The sequence below is a fragment of the Pararge aegeria genome, chromosome 16 (assembly GCF_905163445.1).
Source record: "Pararge aegeria chromosome 16, ilParAegt1.1, whole genome shotgun sequence".
Classification (NCBI taxonomy): domain Eukaryota; kingdom Metazoa; phylum Arthropoda; class Insecta; order Lepidoptera; family Nymphalidae; genus Pararge; species Pararge aegeria.
In genome coordinates, this window is record NC_053195.1 from 11,241,579 (window position 1) to 11,259,093 (window position 17,515).

At 36.5% G+C, this 17,515-nt stretch overlaps 1 protein-coding gene across 4 annotated transcripts in view; it reads left to right on the top strand.

The window, feature by feature from the left end:
• The window catches only part of LOC120630209 (breast cancer anti-estrogen resistance protein 1), a 127,748-nt gene that overhangs the window by 104,372 nt on the left and 5,861 nt on the right, over nucleotides 1–17,515 (top strand). For 3 of the 4 annotated variants that reach the window (XM_039899344.1, XM_039899345.1, XM_039899343.1), the window contains exons 2-5: nucleotides 11,451–11,591; nucleotides 14,204–14,344; nucleotides 15,880–16,185; nucleotides 16,793–16,979. In XM_039899344.1, the coding sequence (XP_039755278.1) occupies nucleotides 11,451–11,591; nucleotides 14,204–14,344; nucleotides 15,880–16,185; nucleotides 16,793–16,979 (775 nt within the window). Of the gene's footprint in view, nucleotides 1–5,305; nucleotides 5,429–11,450; nucleotides 11,592–14,203; nucleotides 14,345–15,879; nucleotides 16,186–16,792; nucleotides 16,980–17,515 lie in introns of those variants that run through there. The other variant, XM_039899342.1, reaches the window with a different exon arrangement.

Here is a 17,515-nt window from a genome sequence, read left to right on the forward strand (position 1 = left end):
GCGTTCTATCCAACTTTTTTGTTGCTCGACTGTAAAAGCTTGTAGCGTGACGTTAAACAGCCTTAAACCTTCCTTAATAATTTGGATATCAAATGCAAAACATAAGCGTGTTCAATAAAAAAAACAACCTCTTCTGCTAATATTACTTAGTACAGATTTACAAACGACAAATTTGAGTACAGAAAAATAGGCCACGGTTAGTTGATGCCATGCAACGGCGAATTGAAAGCACCAGCAAGAGGGCATGAGGATAGTGATGTAAAATATTATACAGGTGTAGCAAGGTATGATATGTAGGTTATAGCACTGGCGTGCACTTCATACATGCACAAAAGCTCTGCCCACCCTAAAATTTTTGTATTTCTCATAAATGCGAAGGATTGTTCCATTTTATGGCATCTTTCTTCTTTATGCATACCCTGGTCAAAAACCCTGTACACGCCACTGGGTTATATGTAGAAAGGTAGATATGTATAACGCACCCTTTTTACGTTACGTGTCTTAACTTACAAATCATCCTTTATATCTTTACGCCAACGTATAAATCCATTGTTACATTTAAGAATACTTTTATAATAAATACTAATTAAATTTTAATAGACTTTTAGTAAACACATGTCAAGACAAATGCTGAGCAACGAATCTAAGCATTATAGTTTCATGAAAATTAGATTTGGGTAATAATAGCTTAGTCTCCTTTACAAATGCATTACAAACGCCGAACCGGAAAGAAATACGAGCGAAGCAAGTTAAATAAAAGCTTCTAAAAAAAGAGGAAGAGAAATACCATTGTGCGCATGCGTGGTAAAGGGCCGCGTACTACAGGAGCAAAAGCGACCTTCGTAGGTCGCCGCCCGCCATTCAGACAGTAACCCTCATTGATTTTTGACTCTCCATATGGCAGACTACTCAAGCGTGAAAACTGCCCAATAGCTATGTTGTAGACGCGTCTTTGAACACTGAACAGTCCTCGTGTGTATACCGTTTATACGTATGTCTATCAAGTGCTCATTATAAGAGTGAATTGTTTTATTATTTTTCATAGTGGAAAGGAGATAAAGATTTTTACAAAGGCGGCCTCATAATGTTCTTTTTTGCATGAAGACATCGGTAGATTCAGTGTAAAGTACTAATTATTTATTTGTAGAGGCCTCTAAGTGTAGTGTTTTTGTAAGAAAGGCGGTGGTAGATTTTGGAAAAAGAATCGTTGTAGAATCTATAACGTGATTTAATGTGGACTTTTTGGTGATCATCAGATACTACTATTAGTAGGTATGTACGCGATAAGTTCCTTAATTGTGCTTTAGTAAGTGACCAAAATTACTACCTAAAAAGAAGCGTAATGTTTTTAGAGTGCATGAATTTATGCATTGTTCTATGAATGTTAGTTTCAGGTTTTGGGGTGTATCGTTAGGCTCCTAATTATAAGAGTCATTAAAGTTTTTTTAAGAAAAAGTGTCGTCTACATGGTGCCATTTTCAAATTTAAATACTTACAGTGTAAGCCGATAGGCACATGGTTAAGATAAATTTAATTAATAGTAACATAAGAAACCTAGAATGAAGCATGACGGTGTACCTACTACCCAAAAACATTTTCTACTTACTTTTCAAATTTTAACAGTCGGATATTTCAAGGATTTCTGCAACGTTCTTGTGCCGCGTATCTCTCTCAAAAAATCCTACTCTAACATACTAGTCTCTTAACAGGCAGTACTTTTATGCATATATGGAGCGCACTTCGCTGCGTGGCCTATACAAAATGTACATTATGTGTTAAAAGTCTAGCATTTAAAAGTAGGTACAGACTTATTAACATTGATCTTGATTTAAGGTTCAAAAATCCGACGATCTTTAAATACATTTATACAAATTCCTCTTAAAATGCAAAATGCATCTGCGCAAGATCAAAACCGCTTCCTCTCTAATGTTTCTCTAATTTATAGTCTTAAATATTTAAATAGAAACAAGACAAATTTACATTTACAATAGGGAGGCACTTGTTCGCAGTTGGACTGCTTTAACTCGTTTGTAAATAAATTGTACCTAGAAATAAAATAGCTGAGTCTGTAGGATGCCCGTTCACTAAGTTAATATAAATAATATTACTAATATTAACCTTTAATCCACGACACAGATAAGTCTATCGTTTGAAACATCTTGTTTCCCAAACTAAGAAATCACGAAATGGTATATAAACAATGACGATATCACCTTTGCGCCATTTTCAAAACATAGCAACGTCTGTAGCGTGAAACCTCACCATTTCTTTAATGCGTTAGTGCTGCCATCTCTGGAAAGATCGCAAGTCATGCTGATATTGATAACACGGGTTGATTTATTTTTATCCATTACCCATGTTATGACCACAAACGCAAACAAACTATGAATGTGGTTTTCACAATAAATACCTATATCTTTTGTTATTTTCTAGTGTTCATTGTTAAAGGTCACAAATAAGCGGTTACGTCATAATAAACAACTAAAACAGTTAATACTTATTTTCCTTCTAATATAAGGGTTCTTTGAAAGGAAGCAGAAACAAGGCCAGATATAGCATTGTCAATCATTGAATTTTTCTAAGTATAGTGCATTGAACTTTCTCAGAAAATGCTGATGAAGCATTTTCAAACGGTAATTTAGAAGGATACGTGATGCGTCGACCTTATTTGCTCTTTTCATGAACTTCGTTTGTTGAACTGTCTCGATATTATATTTTGAAGGGCGTAATCACCGTGTGGTTTGGTCATGAATAATGTGGAACTTTACCAAAATATATTTCGATTATTGTTAGTCATAGCTACGCACGTACTATGAATTAAAATTAACAAACGCAAATACATGCACGTAATGTAACTATACCTACTTTTTGTAGGAAGGCTTTGTAAGATATGTAAATATAATCATGATCGTTATGGCTTACCAGTTAAGATTCATCAGCTTAAGTATAACGGTTTCTTTTTAAAGTATATTTCCCTTCATTTTAAATTAGGTTCCGACTCTTTCATAGTAATCCTGCACCTGAAGTTTCATACATACAAAAAATTCTCCACGCATGACACTTCAACTTAGCCAACCAGCTTTAATCGACCTGTGAGTCCAGTATAATATGTAATAGGTCCAGAGGGTCAATGTGTTGCCGCGTTTCTGTAGTGCGTCTCGTGTAATGATTTCTATGGTATTGAGGAAAAGAGCAGCATCTGTGATGAGCTGAATGTGTGGAAGCTCAAACGATATTCTGTAGACGCTATCAGAAAAACAATAAAATCCATTTATGCCGTACTGGGTGGGCATCTTTAAATGAAAGGTATGCAAATTTATTTTTAATTATTTTAAAATTAATCGGTTTATTATTTTTTATAAATGGAATGTAATGTTTAAAAATAAATATTAAATTATTATTATTATTATTATTTAACCTTAAGTGTCAACTGACAAAGTGTATTTAAAGAAAAATCTAGGGGTTTGTTTGGTAACTTGGGTGTTTAATATTTGGCTTGCTAATTTTCATAAACTCAGCCCGCGACATCTGGCGAATTCGGGGCTCCTTTTGCCTATTAAATGAATAAAGGTTGAATTCGGTTGATAATCAATTTCAGTGATAAACTACACGGTATAGTACCTAGTTAGGAACCCCATTCATGGACTTATCAATGTAATTACAATGAGTCAGTGACCTCATCTGTGGTGTTGCGTGCACTGATAGATGAGGCAAATGTGTAGCCGTGTGTGTTTACTACGGTACGTATCGGCAATTCCGCGAATGATTGTACAGTGATTCACTCGATCCGGCTGCCAGCATCTTTGCCATAGACAAGCTATGACATACACCGTCGGTAAGCATCCAAAAAAGGTTAAAAAGTTTAACTTACCTACCGTTCATAGTAGGTACTTAAACCTTCCTGTGCTAATTGAATTCTTCGCATTTTATCTGGGTTTAATGTTATATAAACTGAGCATCATGAGTGGCTTTGATATAATGATACGGTCAGTAACTCTACCTTTTAATACGCTAGTTAATGAATGTATACTTAGTATTTATAGATATGCAAAAACGGGTCTTTAGCACGTTAAATATTATAAAATTTATCTCCCTATCAATCAAAATTACGTTCTAAAGTTCATGATTCTCTCTTTATGGAAACTCAATAATGCAAAGGTAGGTTTATTATAAAACTTAAAGCCGATGAAACATTATCAAAAGCATTGAACAGATAAATAATGATCGTGTGACCCAAAACCGAAAGTGACCCAAGAAATATTTATTTATTACTAGCATAAATCACGCGTAAATTACGAAAATTGAAACAAGACAGATTATATTGGCTTTAAAAGCTCATCTAGATACGGTAAAGTAAATAATTTCTGATTCAAGTAAAATATATATTGGGATAATCGCATCGTGTGTAATATTCGCAACATGTGACGATTTATCACGAGTTGAGTAAAATAAAGTCACTCGCTCCAGTACGAGTTCGCACATCTCGATAACGTTATACTTATTAAAGTTGTTTTCTTTAGTTTCGATATGATAACTTGAAAAAAAACTAAATTAATGATACATGTTTTAAAGTAAACGTTTTCATCGAGAGCCTTAGGGAATATTTTCTAAAATAAAACTAGATAATCGGCTTATTAGGTCCATTTTACTCTGACCTGACTATACACAAGCCTAGATAGTCACATTAGAATCAGACCATCTGGTGAAGTCTGTGTACCTAATACTTTGCGTAAGGCTTACCATAGATTTAAACATATGTCGAGAGCTTTAAAGACTACACGATAATATTAAAATTCACCGACACTATAATCGTTAGCGAAATGTTTCAAGTGTACTAAGGCTATATAGCTGAGTTACTGCCTGCCGTTCGTGTTTTATGAAGTAAGATAAGTTCACTTCGACTTCAATCCAGTTTTATAAGAAACTGTTCCGAAATAAAATATATCTGTTTGTGTATCCCAATTATAATTGATGGTAAGTCGTAGGAAAGTTCTTCCATCAATTTTTCTGCCAATTGCGGACCATATCTTAAATTGCTTAATTGCACGAAAACGTGAAACTTTCAAATTAGGGGGTACCTTCAGGAACTTTTTAACTTTACAAAATCAAGGGTTTCACATGAAACCGAATTTGAAACCGACCACATAAGCGTACGCACGTGACGTCATCCCGTACAGTGCATCTGTGATCTGACTCATCCCGAGACGCGACCGGTTCTAATAATCTACATTCAATAACATCATATATTTGACTCGTTATGGTAACTACGCTTCAGTATTGTACGGTCGTTAATTGTATGTACACGTACAGAATGGTGAACAAAGTGAATTTCATTGCGTTTGTGAGAAGGATAAGAAGGACTCAATGCTCTATGTGTAGTTCTAAGACTGTTCCTAGTGCAAAGTTTAAAAATGGATCGGATAAAGGGGTTCGTACTAACTCATAGCCTTCTCTATACCTTTACTATTTATTCCACTACAAGTTTGCCCATTACTGGAATCTCACCTGCTGGTGAGTGATGATGCCGTCTAAGCTGGTAACGGCGTTACCTTATAAACCCCCTTATCGGTTTCTAAACGACAACGGAACACTAAATAGCTTAGCGGCTTTTCTTTGCTACAGAGTAACTAGCCATGGCAGAAGCCTCCCACGAGATCAGACAAGAGAAATTTCAGAAATTATAAATTCCCATATTTCCCCCACCGGGGATCGTACCCGGGACCTCCCGCTGAAATCCACAGCGCACACCACTGCGCCAGAAAGGTCGTCAAACATCTTCCTGGGGACAAGAAACGCCAGATTAATCAAACAATTCCGTAGAACATTAATTTAATCTATCTCATAAGGATAAGCCTGTTAATTCAGATGCGACTGAATTAATTAAAACCCTTTCATAAAACTTCGTTAACAAATTAATTAAAAACAATGCAACGCGACAAAGGCGCCCGCATTGAATAAATATTAAATACTGTACGTTTAGTGATCGTTGTAACATGTAAATGTTAATAAAATGTTATATCAGTTACATAAATGGTTGCGTCGATCGGAAACGGACATGGCCTGCCCCAACGTTGTCGCCCACGGCCGCAATTGCGTTGCACAATGCAATCTGTCATTATCGGTATAGTCTGAGATGCAACATCAAAATCTTTAATAAGTGTATAGAAAAATACAATAGATTTGCCCAACGAGAATACATGAGGTCGTAGAGATTATATGCACTAAATGATATTATAGGTAAATAATTAGTGTAACAAATTCATGTAGATACGCATATCAAGTAAGACTACTTTATAGGCTCTTTTGAAACGTCAAATATGTCAGTTCGTAGTGACTGCCACTGCGGTTAACAGCGTAGATCCTACCAAAAAGTAGACGACAGGAAACTCGGCAGTTGATATCTTCTTGCATCAATATTTTACTGCTACCAAGTAACTTTGTCAGTAAGAAAAGGTTACCGAGATTTTATAAATGTGTATTTTTACAATCATCTAGGATTAAATTACCTTCACAATGAAATTATTACAAAACCGTAAACTTAACCTAATCAAGGAAAAGAACCCTCCTTCCAATTGAAATCTGACTTTAGGGAGGTATCTAAATACTGATGATTGATTACTCATAGGTAAGTATAAAGTTACATAATGAAAAAAAAGTTGGATTAATGTGTCATACCATACGCAGATATATCGTTGTTCATACCTTATTTACTTATTTCACCTTTGAACCATTAAAAAAATCACGTAATAGAATAATACAGTTAATCACTCACGCGATACGAATGATAGATAAAATAATCAATGCCGAACTTTATGGTCAAGATGCCAGACATACCACAGAGTAACAATAATAATTAATATCGTTATTTGTTCGATCCATAAATCTTTCGGTCGACTCTCGTTCTATTCATCATTATCGGTAGATTTGGGACGCGTTCAATGCAGCTGCGCCCGCCGCCCGCTCTGAGCACGGGTTGTCGATATGGAATCCCGTAACGCGGGATTTATGATGACAGCGTCGTGACAACGAGACATTCCTCTGAGTAATTTAAAATAAAATACTCAACATTCATACGATTCTGTGATTTATTTTTATTTGCACGATTAATAGCTCTTTTAGATTTTTTATAAATCTGGTTCGATATATAAACGGTGTTATTGAGCGGTGGCGCAGTACACACCTCAAACTCTCAGTCATTTTTTTTTTTTAACAAAACTACATGTTCGTTTTAAGCAATTACATTTTTCACTTGCTTTAACGGCGAAGGAAATCTGATTCCGAGTTCCTTATAATGTTCTCAAAAGCGTGTGAAGTATATCAATCTGATGTGGCATACATACTCTATATAGTTTCCAGGATTGGTACTCTAGATAAGAAAAAGTGGTTATATCGCCTTAAAGTCACAAACACACAGGAAAACTATTAATTAAAGGAAATTTGGTATAAAATGTAATACTCCTGCCCCACTACCAGTTATATAAGGCAGTGATTTTATGTTTAAAGTGCACGCCACTGCTAAGCCTCACTACGTAAACCCTTCTCTTTCTATGAGGAGTCCCGTTCTATGTCAGTAGTGGACCAATAATGGGGTGGTAATTATGGCACACGCCGAATTTTTCATTACACAAATTACAATACTTACTGACCTAATTAATGTCTTCAATGTCTTCTGTACGCTCGTATGTAATTTACAACAAATTTACATAGGATCACCGTGGAAGTCTAAGGAACCTTGATATAAAAAATATGGATCATTCAAACCGGTCCAATCAACGAAAGGTATGCTTGAACACGATAATCTAAGATAAATACCAGTAAAAATTTCAAACTTAATCTCACATTAATAGATATTAAATATGTTGACAGCCCTACTAACCAGTTTAATTCGAGCCAAATTATGTAGGCAGACGCAAAGGTGTCAAATGTTAATAATCAGATCCCTAATAACGGCTTTTACTTCCTACATACATCCTACAGACAATGTATTTATGAATAACCTCCGAACTTTATATCGCGTCGTTCATACATTCATTCTTTTTTTTCTTTAGTGACTGGAAATGATCCTGTGTAGGTTGAAAAGGCTCAAGCTTTTTGGGGTCTGCCGCTGACAAATTTCAAATTAAACTTTTTTACTATTAATTATACCACATTGGTACAGTCCCTGGTTTTTTCATCCCTTATCCCTTTGTTTGTACCAGACAATTATTAATTTGACGATTTTTTTAATGAGTTTGCTTATTAGCTGTCAGTTCGCATTCCTAAAATATAATGCTAAGTTAGGGCCTAAAGGAAGGATAAACATCCAAAAACTCTCGCGTTTATGTATAAATAAATAAATATACTACGAAATTACACACATCGCCACCTGGCCACTATGTATGAATATTTTTATGAATAATAAATACTTATAAAATACAGTTAAACACCCAGACACTGAAAAACATTCATGTTTATTACAGAAATATTTTCCAGTTGTGGGAATCGAACCCACGGCCTTGGACTAAGAAAGCAGGGTCGCTGCCCATTGCAATAATCGGCCGTCAAATCTCCAATACATATATTACACTATATGTATATTTATAGTGTAATTAGCAACTGTTGAGTTTTTTGACGGCTTTTTTGTCCATCCATTTATCTAACCGAAGGTAGAGTTTGACTAATCAAAGTAGTTTGCGGTGTTTAAAATATTGTTTTCAGCCTACCCTTAGCTGGGTCCAGCCCCACTCAAACAAATCTCTGAATCAGCTACTGGTAGTAAGATCATAAATTATAAATGAAGTCTACCGTACATACTTATATGATACTATAAAGTTCATAATATTTGCCCATTTATCATTCATAATGAACGCAGATGTTGCTCACATAATGACATATAATGGAGACTGGAGCCACCTACCAATTAGCACTGATGGAACACACGACCGGGAGAAGAATCGATCGTAATTGGGTTAATGCAAAAGCGGTACATCATTCAATTTTATTGGGGATCGGTTATTCATGAATGGACTGCGCCCTTTTTCAGAGGTGTCGTGTCAGCCATATTTTTATACTGTTTATTACACGAATAATGTGCTACCTGTGCAGGTTAAGTGTTAACCTTGGGTTGATTATAGTTCCGATTCAATTGAAATATAAATATAATCGATTTACCAGTAACGGACATAAACAAGACCATAGTCACATAGCTTGATTCCGAAGGAGGTCGATGGTACGATGGCAGATCTAGGATCTGCCATCGTACCTATTCTTACTATACGTTTAGACATTGTTTAAAAGAACTTATTCATCGATATTGCTAATGCTGCTTCTTAATGACAAAGTAAAATATCGTAAAACGTTTACTTTCAAAATCGCAGGATAGAATTTGCATTCCGATTTCTGAACCAGTGGTAGAGTCACAAGAAACTGACAAATCACATACAGAATTTTTTTAAAGAACCGATAGAAGGTTGGCTTACTTGAAATATAGAATAGGTTAGTATTTGTAATTAATAAAAGGCGAACGACTTAATCTTGGTCTCTGTTAAATCTGGATTTTTTAAGGCAATAAATTAGTGTTACAGCAATTTTATAAAGTGGTAAATAATTAAACTTTTGCTAACTATAAATTCATACTGACAAGATATTTTATTAAATTTATTAAGGTTTTTACAAATACGCTAACAATTATTATTTAATTAATAAATAGTTTTCAAGAAACAATTTAAATTATATTTCATTAACAACCAATGTTCATGACATTGAGTTGGTGGGTAGTTTGATATAAATACGGCTGTATTATCGATACACTTCAGTCGTAAATTTTACACGAATCTAGAATACCTCCCGGTGTCTAAGTTTATCAAAAGGTACCTTAAGAAGTTTTACTTCCAAAATACCACCATCATATAACGTAAAATAAAAATATATTATTTATCCAAATATGTATTTGGCAGGAGGCCTATAGGTATATGGCGCTGTAACTTTGGAAGTTTTACTTCTAAAAGACTCACTAGATGTGTAATTAATAGAAAAGTCTATTATTTGTGTTCTTACTTAGGTACTATCCACATATTCTAATAATCGCGATTGATAAGCTGTTATCGGTTGAGTATTTCCTCAAACTCCAAGAATATTCATCACCGATATAATACACAGTAAATTTGTATACCTGTTAATAATAATAATAACTTATTTCAAGTATTATTATCTATCGGACAGTCATTAGCTCAAAATGGATAAACAAGTGATAGGTTTGCCTGTATGTACCTAACTAAGTAGGCAAGACATTACGACCATTTATTTTTCCCGCGGGAGAACAAGCAAGATGGTATGCTCATAAATTAGTGCTAGACGCTAGTCCAACATATGCGGGTAGCTTTTTTTAATAGGCTTAGAATAATTATTACCGGCCGGTTAATTCTTATTAATATAAAGTAATGCTGTAACTAGCTATGAATCGCCTCGATCGAATCGAATCGCTTCTAGTGGTTCTGCGTTGGGGATATTATTGAGTTGCATACATTTCATCTCAATCAGTTCCAAAAGTATAATGAACGAATATTAATATGCAAATAAATATACAAGTTTACCTTGAACAACACTTGACGAGACAACAAGAGTGAGAGAGATTGGGAGTCCAGTCTTGCCTTCTGTTAATTTTATGGCCGTTTGAATAAAAGCAAACTTGTAGAAAAACAAATGGCCTCTACTAGGCGTGGTTCAGAAGAGTTGGTGCCATTACGCTAAACGCTTATTAATTATTATTGGATACTGCGATGTATTTCAACTCGGCTAGCGTCTTGCTACTGTTTCATACAAACAAGAGACCAAGATTAGGTTTTTTAATTGACAGACCAAGAAGATGGGCCACCTAGTATTTGGTAACCATCGCCTATAAACAAAGCGAGACTTCGCAGGGCATACATTAACCACGTCTTGTGTCCATCAACTTAAGGCGGACTAAGGTGTAAAGTCTCCTGTGAATATAACTACACCGGCAACCAGTCCCTTAAAAACGCAACGCAGTATTGTAACAAGGCTGGTTTGCAGCAGAAGTGAGCATGGTGGTGTTCTTCCCCGGAGGAGCCCCGTCAACAAAACGCTCTCAAAAATCAAAAAAAATCTAAATTCATTTATTTCAAGTAGACCTAATTAATAAGTTTGAAGTGACTCTACCACCGGTTCGGAAAGCAGATTCCACTGAGAAGAGCCGGCAAGAAACTCAGCAGATTGCTCTTTTCCGACATCATTTTAAAGTTTAACAATCTTTAGAATTTCTCTGTTTTGTGATAGATGAGAGCGGAGTGGCCTGTTACCAAGCAGCCTTGTCGTTAAGGAATTCATAAATCTGTAATGTAGTAACCACGATTTGTTAAATGTGTGTCTCATTACCATTATCAATTTACCATTTGCTACTTCTAATTATACAAATGAATACGGTCGGTTAATTGTTTGTTATCTTGTTACAGTGCATGGCGCGAGCACTATACGATAACATAGCGGAGTCACCGGACGAGCTGGCCTTCCGACGCGGCGATCTGCTCACCGTCCTGGAGCAAAACACCGGCGGCAGCGAGGGCTGGTGGCTCTGTTCGCTGAGAGGTAGACAGGTAAATATCTCCAACCTTCTCCTTACATTACTATAAAATGCGTTTGTGTACTTCGATCACGCACCAGTGCAATGGATCAACCACGCTAGTTTATATCGCATTTTGGCATTACAGTGTTTCATTCGGAGGGGGCCTGTCAAGCACTTCTCTCCCCTACATCGCATCCGCTTTGTAGGCGGGGCGAAAAAAATAATGTTAAGATGCAAACAATTTTCTAACGATAATGAGCACTTTAATTGACTTATGCCATAACTAATCAAACAAAGATATATTTGAAATTAAAGCAACTATTTAATTTATTTCAATTTTAGAAATAAATGAATAATTTCTGACATTAAATTGATTTTAAATGAGATTCTGTAATTCCAAGTTTAAATGATGTTGTCTTACTACCGTATGCGTCAAAGCGGCTACCAAGCAGAAGTTTGCACTTCATCTAAACTCTTATCTTTTGCTTAATACATTTCAATCAAGGCTTATATCACATCCAGTTCAGATAAGCTTTACTTAAATTAAAGAAGTTGTCCTGAGCATTTTTTTGCAATTTGCATATAGAGTACAAGGATTGGATTGGAAGGATTTGCATTTCACTCGCAATAAACTGCAGTTGAAATGCTAAAATCGAGATCTTGTTTTGGTTGTCGCACGCCTTGAGGTCATCGCACGTCGTTTTTGCGTCGGCATGACGTGTTTCCATTAATAATAACAACCTAATTGAATTTACAGAAACATGTGGTGAGCTAAAGTTGAATTGTGGTTTAAAATAAAGAGGAAAATATAGCATGTAATAAATACTACATAGCTGTTGCCTGCGTTATTCGTGCGCATTGCACGGTTTCTTACAAATCCCGTGGGAACCGTTTGTTTTTCTGGCATAAAAGTAACCCATGTTACTCTCCACCCTTTGAACTAACTCTATGTCAAAAATCAAGTTGATAGGATGCTTGGTTAGGGCGTAAAAGAGAGACAAACAAACATATAAACAAACGCACTCTCGAATTTATGCTATGATAATCTATAAATATTATAAATTTACTTCTTAAACTGCCGTATCACCAGGCTGTTCATCGAGCCAAAGCTTGTTCGGTGCTAACTCGGTTTCAGTTCGTCAGGAAGTATTCAGTTCCTTTATTATATATAGACGTCTCTGACGGACAAAGCAAAGGTCAAACCTGATAGTATGTTGAAAACCATCGCCTATAAACAAAACAGCACTTCGCAATGCGTTCAAAAGCTGCACTGTGTCTATCTCATGTGCCTGTTATTACACTGGCAACCACACCTTTCAGACCGGTAATAGCACTGCTGATTGGCGGCAGAAAAAGCATGGCGGTAGTAGGTTCTTCCCCGGACGAGCTCTGTTACCAATCGCTCTACAACCACTAAAATCTAGAAGTAAAACCTCGCGCAAACAACCAATCACAAAGCTCTTCTCGAACACAGGTTTCTTGTGATTGGACGCAATCTTGAACGACACTAAGGACGCAGGTTGAACACCGCTGTTTGGTTATGCCTTAAGGAAATTGGTCAAGTCCACACATATGTCTCGGAGAGACATCGCTCCAATTTTAACATTTAAACATTATGATAATAATAATAGTTAATACCCTCTTCCCTCTTATTTTCGCACCCTCCGATGTGAGAGATGGTCTGTTGAAAGGCTTCATCCGTGGACCGTGGTTAAAGTTACTACCCTACCGAATAAAGTCGTGCCACCAAGCGATTTAGCCGGAACGATGCTGCGTATAAAATGATTGTAGTGGAATAACAAAAGGAAATCTGTGCCCAGTTTGGGACATTGATAGGCTGATGACGATATCTTTTTAACCCCTCTGCTGTCTTCAGAGTGAAGATAAAATGACAAATTCCTGAATAAATACCTACGTACATAGTTTCAACACACGTAACATTTTTCTCACAGAATTGTTATTATCAATTAATTAATAACAAAGTTCTTATAATTAATAATATTGCGTTTTAAGAATCGTGTTAAAAGTTGTACTTAGTTAAGCTTTCGCAATGGGAATCATACCTTCTAAATTTGAACATCTACAATAATTAATCAATCATTGTCTGTTGAAAATTACTTTATTATTATCTCATTTTGATGATATAACTCTCGGCGGCTTTAAATACCTTTCTCAAAACAATAAGGAGGACATCGTAATTTTCTTAACTGTTTCTGAGAATAAGTGTAAAATGTCATTGTAAATGTAAATACGTGAAAATTGTAAATACCGAGCCGGTAATCGAACCCAGGAGCACGTGATATACGTGATTTAGTCTGTTCAGACTACGGTCGAATAGACTAAATCAACAACACAGTATAATAGAACAAAAAAACAAATAACGAATTAATTTCTTACTAATAATTTATACAATTTATTTTTGTGTTATACTTAGGCTTACACTGCACAAACGACAATTCCATAAATATTTGATTTTAAATGTTATATGTTTTATTAACGGACCCGGCAGATGATTAAGCGGTACCTACTGGGTGCAATTGTGTTTTCAAACCATTATGTATTTTGTAAAATATGCGAGATGTGCACTTAATATTTTGATAAAATTACCTACTTGTTAATAATGTTTATTTTTCTTCTTTTTAGGGAATATGTCCTGGAAACAGACTGAGGATTGTGGCGGGGGTCTTCGATGCAAGCTCCGCGATGCAGAGGCGGCGTGCTCGCACCCCCGCGCCGGTCGCTCATCAACCTCTACCCGCGCAACTGTCGCCCGCATTCACAAAAGTAAGACAATTATTCCATGCTGAGTGTTGAAATCTATAAAGCGAACTTAGATTTAGACTAGATCTATAAAGTGTACTCAGATTGCGTTGAGATCTATAGAGCGTATTTAAGTTGAGTTGAGATACAAGAAATATCTTAAACAAAGCACGATCTATAGATCGTGCTTTGTTTAAGATATTGTTGTAACTGCACAGATTTATAATTTAAATTTGTCTACTGAATATCTTTGTTCTCGTCCTTTGTTTTTGTTTGCGTTTTCACTGTTTCTTAAGTTGCCGCATGAGAGCCGGTAGGATTCATTGAAGAGGCATGCAGCATGCATACCGTAATTTTTTTTATGTGCCGAGATTTTGTCGATTCTCTATCAGATTTTTGAAAGAAGCCTTTGGCATTACCTGGAAGTTCCAACTAGAAAAGATTAATCAGATATTTCCTCTTTTATTTTCACGAATTATTATCAAAGCAGTTTATTAATACCTACTTGCTTTAGAAAAGTAAGCTGGATGCAAACGAACGTCCGTATTTTGCTAATGTAGTTCGGGCTGGTACCTATACTAAAACTATCTTGACAAAAAAATCCAATACCCAGCAATAGTCCATCCATAGTAGGAAGATAAGCCAATCCTAAACTTTGTTGTTTACGACACGTGTTTAGGGTAAATACCTCAAAAAGCCAAGTTACAAAACCATGTGGTATTGTTACTTGGCTTCAATAATTGCAGTGTCATGACCTCTCATCAGTTACGCGCAGAATATACGTTGACAGGGGAATTCGGTCTGGCCTTCCTTTGTAACGGGAATAAAAATTATATTAAATGAATCCTGAAACGATGAAACGACACACTCGTTTTGAACGGCACAGTAACAAAAGCTGTTATCAGAAGCACACTTTATCACTGTCTAACGTATATAATAAATTCGGATAAAATGGAGCATGGTTTGAATTAAAATTCATAACATGACTATGGCAGGTCAGCCTGAAAATTGGGCACTTATTAAAAACATCTACAGATTTCTGTAGAGATTTATAGGGCTAATTCTTGACGCGCCTCAAACTTTTAAATTAATGGACACGGACGGTCTGGGTCTTTATGAATTTGCTAAAAAGAATGCTGTTCTTATTCTTACGTTAATGGTGCCAATTCTGCAACATAATCTACATAAATCATAGTCTAAAAGCAGTGCTGTCCTGTTTACAACTTTTCCAAAAGTACATCTGCCAGTTTTAATGATTAGTTTACAGATATCTAGGTACCAAATAATTGACACCATTTTCTATCTAACTTTTCCACTATACCAAAGGTATAGTAGTGCATTTTTCCACCTACACTACTACTTTAAAGTAGTGCATTTTTTTTTTTTGCAAAACGTAACAAAAACAGACAAAAATGTAGATTTATAGGTAAGTAGTAGGTTAGGCATATATTCGTCCATAGTACCTACAAGGAAAACTAAAGCTGAAGCTTCGAACAAAGAACTACTGCTAGTATACTGAATCAGTATTCAGTCCTTTTTAAGTAGATATTTTTTTCCAGATTGAAGAATGCTCACATTACGACGTACCTCGCGCGCCGATGCCTGTTCAGCGTATAATCGGGACCTATGACTGCCCAAGGCTCGCCACAGACTTGTACGACGCTCCAAGAGCGCCGCGGCCAGCGAGCGCGGATTCAGCTTGCAGCGGTACCGGCTCACTAACTTCGGCTACGTCAAGTGCATCAGCCAACTCTGGCAGTTCCGCACATTCCGCCGCATCTGCGTCCAGCACGTATGACGTGCCGCGGACCCGTGCGCTACCTTTACCTTGTGATGCGGCACTGGAAGCTCTTGAAAGGCTACAGGTAAAAAGCTGTTTCTCATTAATAATTAACTGTCGCTTAAATTTATTGAATATTTTTACTCATACCAGAAAATTATTTATTATTGCTAAAGCCATATAAATCAAGCAGGCGATCACCAAACCATGTATACCATAATATATAATTATGAACTACCTACATAATAGACGCAGGGATTTAATACCCTATGCATATCTACTACTTTGCCACTACGAAAAAGTACCAACTTAGATTTCTCACCTTCTTTTTGTAAGACGAACTAGGTTACTTACTTTAATGGTTAAGGAAAACATCGTGAGGAAACCTGCATGCCTAAGATCGCACTTGGTCGACGTGGAGAAACATGGCCTACACTCCTCTTATTCTAAGTAGTGGCCCGATAGATTCATTCATCATAGATATCATCGTTTGTTGATAACGATGATGATGACGATGGTTGTAGAGTACCGTGGTAATGATTGGCTTGGTGGCGTACTATTATTCGGAAATCATTCGCTCTTTCCAGCGGCTCCCAAGTCCCACGCGACTATTCTCCAACCCGTGCGCTGGAGACAATCTCATCATATAGATAGATACACAATAAACTACAATGATTATGATTATATTATAGGAGGAAGCGTCAGCGGCAGTCTCGCGGCTGCTATCGTACGTGTCCCCGGGCTGGCGGCGGCGCGGAGCGTTGCGGCCGCGCGTTTTAGACGTGCGCGTGGCTGGCGCGCGACTGCGGGCCGCCTTACACGACCTCGCCGTCTTTGCCGACGCTACGCTGGCCAACGCGCATGATGCCCAAGACAAAGGTGCGTTCTTATTAATTAGGCTTTAGAATTTTTCGGCAGACTGGGTAGAACTACGTTCGGATTATTCATTAATGATAAAATTTTAAATAAAATCGTAGAACAATGTGTATTGTACACATTATAGTTCATTTGAACTGCAACGCACAACAACCCTTAGCACGGAACACATATGTGTTCCGAAGTTTTCGAAATGACGAGCCCGCATCAAAACACAGCACGACGGCGAGCGATTTAAAGGGGTCCACTGAATACACGCGGCAAAAGACCAGAATCTGAAAGTCTATTGGTAGAGACGATGAGTTTTATAATTGTGATAGATTTAACAAAACAATGTTCTTATGTAACTTTCACCAATTGTTACACTGTTTTGTTATTAGTACCTACCTACCAAAGGGCGAGTTATTATTTTACCTTAAAACAAAACAAATCAGGCTATTGTTATTGACAACGATGGGAAAACACTTGTTATATCAACTGTTATTTATTATGTCCTACTGAATAAACTAAGCACTAAACAGTTAAGTTTACTTTCCATA